The following is a 9,569-nucleotide window of genomic DNA, read 5'->3' on the forward strand; positions in this document are numbered from 1 at the left end:
AAAACAAATGCAGGCTATTTCTTTGTTAGAGTCAGATCCTTCTGCTCTGTTCAATCAAAAATCAAAAAATTGATATTTTATATATTCACCAAAAGAAGGAATGAAAATGAGGACATCTAGGTGAACATTTTTAAAGGGCTAAGAGCAAAAATTAATGAGCTCATGAAACCAAATATTTCCCACATACTCCCATTTGATAAGAGAAAGCAGGTAGGCATCACTACATTTCTAAAGCCACTGACAAATGACTTTGTTTTCTTCATCTTTCAGGAAAGAGGGATGCTGGGGCTCAATGTACAATGAAAGGTAAGCATCACTTCCAGTTTCTTGGAAAACCAATGGAAAGGCAAATCCCAACACTCTAATTTGTGAACTCTGTCTTCAAAGAGGTGAAAGCTACAAAACAGAAACAAATGGCAATATAAACCCATATGGTTTAATTTTATTTTCTCAAATAATTTTTCCTTGAACTGAAATATTTTTGTCTCTTATACAGGGAGTGAATATCATGAAGATAAAATTTGACTTGACAAAGTGATTTGTGAAAAGTTGTTAGGATAGGTAGGAATCTGGCCATATAACCTCCTCTAATGGGAGCAACAGGAGGAGCCAGGCCTAGATAAAATTACTCCCTTTTTTTCTTCTTTCCAGTTTTAGAAAACATCTGGCAACAAAACAGACAACATTTAGTGATGATGAACATCACAGTTGCCACACAGACCAGGAGGAACCCAATCACATCCAAAGAGTAGTACTGGAACCAGGAGAGGTCATGGGCAGCCACTCGGAGGTGTTTAGCTCCTTTGTGGCGCATGACAAACTCAATCCAGAAGACAGCTCGGTCCAGAGGCTTCACTGGCTGATCACGGTGAATTCTTGATAACTTCATAGCATTCTCTTTATATCTAAAGGTGAAATATAAAAGGATCAAAATTGAAAGTAAGTTAATCTGTCTATGCACATGAAGTCAATGAAAGTTTTTCACACGTGCCATATGGATGATTTAAAACAATTATCAAAGACTTGCCCTGCATATGATTTGTTTTTTTTCTTTTGTCACCATCTAATGTCTGATTTTAACTTATGTTCTGATGTATAGATATTTCAAAAGTGCCCATGGAATTTCAAGAAAGTGAGTCAAATTCATTCCATCAGAGGAAATAGTTATGAACAATTCTGAGTCCAATAAGTGAGAGAGAAAGCACATAATTTGTAAAAGATCACCTTGAAGCTTTCAAAGAGGAATCATATCATAGTGTGCAGTGCTTCCTAACTATTCTCTCTGTATTTCCTTTTCTTTTTTACCCTCTACTGTATTTTCCACTCAGTAACCAGTTTGGGATTATTAAAATATACACATCTAATTATGAAGCTATCCTGCTCAAAATCTTCATATGACTTCTCATCATAAATAGAATAAAATTGAAGTCTATTCTTGTATGAGTAGATTCTGATGGGTTAGACACTGGCCATGATTTCTGATATCATTTTTTCTCACTCATTCTGTTTAGGCATATGTGTCCTTTTAGTTTTATTTTTATTGACTTTTTTTAGTTATATGTATCAATAGAAATAGCCTGGGTTTGCTTTAGTTATAGCAGTACAGACAAAAGGGTTTCAGTAGGTGTAAGATTTCAGTGTAGCAGGGATCATATGGTAAACAGGTTGTTTTATCCTTAGCAGGAAAAGGAAGAAATATAACTTGCTCTAACTCAGCCCCTAGCACTCCTGTCTTCCCATACCCTCCCTTTGCTTCACTCTCTCTACTCTACTGATCTTTCTGAAATTTGTTTATACTTTTTTTAATTAGTGTTTTTTTTGCGTATAATTGATATTGGGATTCACTGTGATATATCCACAAATGTACACATAAAGTTTAGCCAGATTTTTTCCACTCTTCTTCCCTTTTCCTGTTCCTGCTTATTCCTCCTCAATATCCTTTGTTCACGCTATTGATCTTTCCTCTCTTTTGATAAAATTCTCTCTTCTTTTTTCCCTTTCTCCCCAGATGCACCCCATTATTTTGGATTAACTTGCTCATATGAGAGAAAATTTTGACCTTTGGCTTTTTGAGACAGGCTTGTTTCACTTGGCATGATAGTCTCCAGTTCTACGTATCTACTGGCAAGTGCTATAATTTCATCTTTTATGACCAATACTCCATTATGTGTATACACTACAATTTCTTTATCCATTCATCTGTTGAAGGGCACCTACATTGGTTTCATAGCTTGGCTACAGTGAACTGTGCTACTATAAATATCAATGTAGTTGAATTCCTATAGTATACTGATTTTAGATCTTTTGAATATATACTGAGAAGTGGGATAAGTGAATCATATTGTGGGTCCTTTCCTAGTTTTTAGTGTTTTAGGCACATGTGTGTTTTTCCTGTTCCCCAGTGTCACCAATGTGTTCTCCCTTGACACCTTCCTACTTTATAATCTCATGTTGCTTTTCCTTGAGCATCCTTTCATACATTACCCCCAGTCTTGCTTCTTTCTCATGGCTAAGGTCTTGGCTATCATGTCACTCCTCAGAGGTACTTTTCTTGGCCATATTAGCATAGCAGTCATAGGCATTTCTTCTATTATTTTATGTTGTTTTAAATGTATGTCTTGATAACATAAAATACATTACATTTTCTAAAATATGCCCCCAATAGTACAATAAAAACACACCATATCCTAAGTGATCACCTGGAAGTACCAAAATTAACTTGCAGGGATGGTGAAGTAAGGATACCTATGTACCCACTATTGGATCATATTATAGGATTTGCAGGTCATATGTAATGCCACTTAGAAGATCCTTAAGAATCAACTAGAAGACTTAAATCTCATAATGAAATACAAACTCAGAAAAGTAACAGTATACAAATCACCACACAAAACACAATAGCTTTTTTAATATACAAATAAAAAACTCAGTGAGAATGAAATCAGAAAATCATTTTTCAACAATACCTTCAAAGAAAAATCAGTAGGAATAAATGTAATCAAGGAAGTGTAAGTTTTGTACAATACAATTTATAGAATATTGAAGAAAGAAGATACTAGGAGATGGAATGTCATGAATCAGCAGAAAGAATACTGTTGAAATAGCCATTTGGCTGAAACCAATCTACAGATTTAATAAAATCCCTGTCAAAATACCAATGGAATTCTTCACAGAACTAAAATAAAAATCATAAAATTTATATGGAAGCCCCAAAGACCCCAAATATCCAAAGAAATTCTGAACAAAAGGAGAAATGCTGGAGTTATCACATTTCCAATTTTAAAATAGACTACAGAGCCACAATAACAAAAATAAAATAGTGTGGGATAAAAAGAGTCACAGAACAGTGAAATATAATAAAAGCCCAAGAAATAAACCCATACAGCTATAGCCATCTGATTCTTGAGAAAGGTGCCCCAAATACACATTGGAGAAAAGAAAGCCTTTTCTAAAAATGGTGCTGGTAAAACTGTGAGCCACATGTAGAAGACTGCAGCTTAATCCCTAACTCTGACCCTGTACAAGAATGAACACAAAATGGATCAATGACCTGAGTATAAGATCTTAAACTTTGAACCAACATGAAGAAACACTTCAAGATATAGGCACAGGCAATGACTTCCTGAACAGGACTCCTATATTTCTGAAACTTATAGGAAGTATCAAAAATTGTGACTCACCAAATTAAAATGCTTCTGCATAGTAAAGAAAACAACCACCACAGTGAAGAGGCAGCCTATAGAATAGGATAAAAACTTTGCCCTCTCCTCTTCTGACAGGATTAATATTCAAACTACTTAAGGAATTCTAAGGCTTAATACCAAAATATTCTCCAAATAAACCAATCAATAAATTGGCCAATGAACTGAACAGACATGTTATGGTTTGAATATAAGATATCCCCCCGCATAGCTCATATGATAGTGCAGAAATGTTCAGAGGTGAAATAATTAGATGATAAGATTTACAGCCTCATCAGCAGATTAATTCATTTGAATGGAAGTGAATGCATTCCTGGTGGTAACTATTCCTAGGGTGTGGCTGGAAGAAGGAGATTACTGGGGGTGTAAACTTGGGCATTATATTTGTCCCTGGATCCTTATCACTCTCTCTCTCTCTCTGATTCCTGGTTCCCATGAGCTGAGTAGCTTTCCTCTGTGGTGATGTTCTGCTGTGATTTTCTACCTCATCTTAGGCCCAGAGCAATCGAATTGGCTGATTGTGAACTGAACCTCTAAAATTATGATCTAAAATAAAATTTTCTTTCTGTAATTTAAATTATTCCTGTCAGGTATTTTGGCCACAGGGGGAAAATTCTGACTATAACCCAATATATTTAAAAACGTTTGACATTTCAACATTTTAGCCAACAAGAAAATGCAAATTAAAACTATGCTGAGATTCCATCTCAGCCCAGTCAGAATGACTATCATCAGGAATCCAAATAAAATAATTGTTGGCAAAGCTGCAGGGAAAAGGGAATACTTATATACTGTTGGTGAAAATTGGAAGTAGTGCAGCTAATATAGAAATTAGGGTGAAATTCCTGCAAAAAAATTAAACATAGAACTACCAAATAATGAAGATATACCATTGCTGGGTATATACTAAAAGGAAACAAAGTTATCATACTATAGAGATATCTGCATATTTCAGTCGTCATGGTACAATCTACAGTGGCCAAATTATAGAACCAGCCCAGGTTTATATCAACAACTGAATGGATAAAAAAAATGTTATATCACACACACACACACACACACACACACACACACACACAGGAGAGAGAGAGAGAGAGAGAGAGAGAGAGAGAGAGAGAGAGTATTTTTGAACCATAAAGAAGGAAATATGTCATTTGTAGGAAGACAGATGGAAGTATACATTTCAGTAGTAAGTGAAGTAAGTAAAAAATCGAAATACAAATATTTCATGTTTCCCCACACATGTGGAATCTGGCAGGGTAGGTGATACAAAAGTAACAGGAAGACTATTATACAAGAGGAAAGGGATCAAGGGAGAAAGAGGAGAGATTGTTAGGGAAATGAAAAGTCTTTTAGGACATAATATAAAACTGATATATTCATATTTAAGTCTGATGGTTTAATCTGTATTTTCTTTTTTGCTTATATATTGTTTTATGTCTCTTTTCCCATTCTTTCTTAATTTCTCTCAGAGTATTTTTATTATTCATTGTGTTACTATTTTTTTCTTGGAAATGTAGTTTTGAACTTGTCCATTAAGTTATACCTTTCTTAAACAATAATACTATCATTAGGAGAAATGAGAGTTGAGTTGAAGACAGTCATTCTACCTTGAAACTATATACTTCATATAATTTCCTTTTGCAGCATGGAAAAGGTTAATTATTGAAGTTTTGTTTTATCAAATATCATGAAGAACATTTTATTGTGCTTCTAAGATTACCACAAAGTTAAAAAAAATCAACCATATGGAATATTAGGAAAATATTTGCAAATCATATACCTGATGAGACTTATATCCATAAAAGATGGAGAAATATTAAAATCAATAATTAAAATATAAATAACCTGATAAAAATTAGCAAGAGGTTGGAACTAACATTTCTCTCATGAAGATAAGTGAATGACCAAAAAGCACATAAAATGATGATCTTAGCTATCATGTAATGCAAGTCAAGAGCACAGTGAGCTACAATCCTTCTTACTAGGATAGTTACAATAAAAGAAACAGGTATTAATAAATGCTAAAAATGATATGGAAAATTGGAATTCTCTTATATTGCTTTTATGCTGCAAAAGTTTTTGCAACTACTTTGAAAAATAGTTTGGCAGATCTTAATACATATAAAATTATCATATGATCTAACAGTTCTATAACTAGAAATTACCAGAAGACATGAATACTTATGTTCATACAAATTATACACATTGTTCATAATAATCAAAATTGGAAACAGAAACCTTTATTAACTGATGAATTGATAAATTACTTTGAATATTTCCAACCACACAATGTTATTCTACAATAAAAAACAATAAAGGCTGACCCTTGGCAAAGCATAATGAAACTAACAGCACTAGTGAATGAAACCATTGAAAAAGACAATAATTTTTATTATCTTTTTATGTGAAATATTTAGAATAGGATGATGTATAGAGACAAAAATTAAATGGAGTTTGCCTAGTCTAGATGGCAATAAAAAATGACTTCAATACATTGTCACATTTCTTTGTTGTGATAAAATTTCCAAAAATTATAGTATTTAAGAGTTTTATAACTATGGAAATATCAAATGTATTTGAATTTTAATTCACACTTTTTAATTCAGATATAAATGGTATATTGTGTGTTATACATCATTAAAATCTGTGAAAATATTAATACTGATGAAATAATTTTTGAGTAAAATAATTTATGGTTGCAGAAATTTTAAGTATGGATTTAAGATACTGTCATATCTCTTCTATAAGTTTATCATTCTTTTCTTGTGAAGATCCTGTAATATTTAAAAATTAAATCCTCATTGCAAATGGCTCAATATGGCAAACATTTTGTGTATGTGTAGAAATGGTGCAGTAATCATTTACATATGTAATTTATAAGATCAATGCAACTTTGAAATACTTATGATATTTGAAGTTTTATATAACTGTGAAATAGTAATGGTTAAACTGGTTGAAAATAGATTTAATATGGGTTGAATCTTTATTTTTTTTCACAGTTATATGTGCTAAAATTTATTTTACTAATTAGACAGCAGCCTCCCTTCCAAAATATCACTCAGAACTGGGCATTTCCCACGTCTTTTAAATACATGTCATTTGTAAAACCTCTGTTTCACATTTCTGAAATAAAGTTACTTGTCGTATGCTGATTGTTTTAATTAATTTCCAGTCTTCTAGTTCACCAGTTCTTGTAGACTTTGTGATCTATAAGTCAGACATAAGTACCTCTTAACCTATTGAGGTAATATTCGCATTGGAACTGGCAGTTCAATGCTTCAGTATCCTCATGGGTAAGCCAGTACTTCCCTAGATCTCCACTCTCTGTAATTCTATCACCTATAAGTTTTGTATATATCAGAGCATCTGTGGAAAGGAGTTAGTTTCATCATCTGAACCATGAACCATAAAATAAAGTTTAAGAGAAAATGGCCATGGGGTATCAATCAAACCATTCAAATGTTACACTTGTAATAGAATAAATTTCATAGTTACTTAAAAGAGAAGAGTTGTTTTCTTTTACATTTGAAAAGACAAGGAGAATATGGATGAAATAAGATTTCAGTGGATATTTATGGTTCATAATTAAAAGGGACTACGTCCTAATAAGACCCCTTATAACTTCTTAACCTGCAATGTGAGGACATCATTTTCAACAGGATGAAAAGTAAACAATATGGGAGGGGAAAAGGGAGGCATAGGGTTATTCAGATGGTGGAATGTGATGATAATTATTATCCAAAGTACAGGTATGAATACATGAATTGGTGTGAATACACTATGTATACAACCAGAGATATAAAAAGTTGTGCTATGTATGTGTAATAAGAATTGTAATGAATTCCGCTGTCATATATAAAAAAATTAATTAATTGAAAAAATTACCCTCCTCAAAATGGGCTAAAATTTATACTCATTGATGAAAAGACAATCCTTCTATGAATACTACCCAATGCCAAAGTTGTTATACTCACAAAGGGTCATTAATGACCATCCTCAAGGCCTTGAGAAGATCTGCACTTGTCAGTGTTCTGTATTCCAACCTAAGAGCTGCTCCCTTGGCCTTCACATGAGCAATGTTGTCAGCTTGATCCGCAAACAAAGGAATGCCCACCATAGGGATCCCATGGTAAATCCCCTCATAGAGGCCATTGGCTCCACCATGAGTTATAAAAGCTTTGGTTTTTGGATGACCTAGAATTGATTTAATGTCATAAAAATTATTAATGTAAATCTTAGAAAGAACATGAGACATGTGTATTAGAAGACATTAAAGGGATCAGTGTGTATTTTAGATGACAAATTATTATAAACATGACCCTGCATTAATTATTGTTTTCATATCTCAAAGGAACAAGCACCTTAGTCCACTAGAGTGCTAACCGAAAACTACATGAAAGAGAGAGTACATGACTTGAGACTTGAATATTGAATAAAACATTAATAAGTAGAAAAAATAGAATATTTTTTAGTAAAAGAATCAATATGCACTTATGAAAAAAAAAGTCATGAAGGACATGTTAGCATATCATCTCATTAAAAAACTGAAGTCACTAAGTTTGCTATGCAGCTTGTCCAAAGCAGCAGGGAATAGGATGGTGATGGTACTGAATTCAGAGAAAAGAGAGCCTACACTTCATTACAAAAATGTGTTTGCACTTCATATTGAAGATTGTGCATTAATTTCTAGAGAAAATAAAGTGTCACTGTCCATAAAAAAAAAATCCTGGATGCCATTTTGAAAGGTATTTAAAATACACCTGCAGGAGAGGAAAGAATAAGTGAAAGACATACAAAAACACAGAGAGACAATCCAGGAACTGAGTGACAAATTCTTTCAGAGGTAATTGCACCAGAAATAAAGATAACTTGGATTCTGTATATAATGATGGTGTATATTAAAATTGCAGCTTTGTGCTTTGTTTTTTCAAACCATCCCTGGGCCTGGAAAATAATTAAAAAGAAGTTGAACATTGTTTTTGATTTTTTTTTAAGTAACAAGTATTGAATAAAATGTTTCCTGTTGAATTTTTAGCATCCAGATTGATGGTACTCATGCTTTTAGGACTTATCTCAGAGTCTTACCAAGAAGGTCATTCTGGGGGATCCAGTTATATATTCGAGTGTTGGGTCCTAATTTATCTGGCTTCTTGCCTTGATATCTCCAGATGACCTGTTTGGTAAAGAATATGCCTTATTCTATGATTTAAAGTTTAATGTTATAGCATGTTTGCATTCTAAAAATTTAAGAGATCATCTACTTCAACATTTAACACATAAGGAAAGAAGTACGATTTTAAGTAACGAGAATTATGAAAATACAAACTACAACTTCATAATTATTTTGTTTTATGCAATTTTATCCTAGATTTCATTTTCCAAATTAATATCATTATGTTTATTTCTTGTGAGTGACATAGATTAGACAGGACATGTATTGTTTAAGATGCTTATTTCAGTTTGCATTGTTTTTTATACATAAAAGCAAACCAATGCAGTCAGCTACTGTGAGAAATAAATGAATACTAACTAAGAATTACATGTAACTTGTATTTGACGTCAATTTATTAAACCCTACCTATAAGAAACTTTTTACTGGTACTTATGGACCTTGACCCACACTTCTATCAATATTGGTGAATTTGGAAATTCTTTAAGTTTTAAAAGGAAGAACCCATTTGCAACTTAAAAATAATTACATGGATATTGAAATAAAGTTCAAAATTGTGGGGTTGCTAAATGTTTTAAAACTGTGTGTTATCATTTAATGATGCAGTACAAATCTTGAAGGTAGTCTTATATATATCCAAGATATTTTTATGTCTAGGAGCTGACTCTGGAAATTAAAAGCAATCTTCATGAACT

The 9,569-nt window shown here is 32.7% G+C and overlaps 1 protein-coding gene across 1 annotated transcript; it reads right to left on the bottom strand.

Moving 5' to 3' along the window:
- Positions 1-422: 422 nt before the first annotated feature.
- LOC107139275 (UDP-glucuronosyltransferase 2B31-like) lies at positions 423-8,919 on the bottom strand. Its single transcript, XM_015482162.2, has 3 exons — positions 8,790-8,919; positions 7,679-7,898; positions 423-905 (listed from the first exon to the last, which is right to left on the bottom strand). The coding sequence occupies exons 2-3, from the start codon at positions 7,819-7,821 to the stop codon at positions 626-628; spliced, it is 423 nt and encodes a 140-aa protein (XP_015337648.1). The 5' UTR covers positions 7,822-7,898; positions 8,790-8,919; the 3' UTR covers positions 423-625.
- Between the last annotated feature and the right edge of the window lie 650 nt (positions 8,920-9,569).

This window comes from Marmota marmota, unplaced genomic scaffold, assembly GCF_001458135.2.
Source record: "Marmota marmota marmota unplaced genomic scaffold, marMar, whole genome shotgun sequence".
Lineage (NCBI taxonomy): Eukaryota > Metazoa > Chordata > Mammalia > Rodentia > Sciuridae > Marmota > Marmota marmota.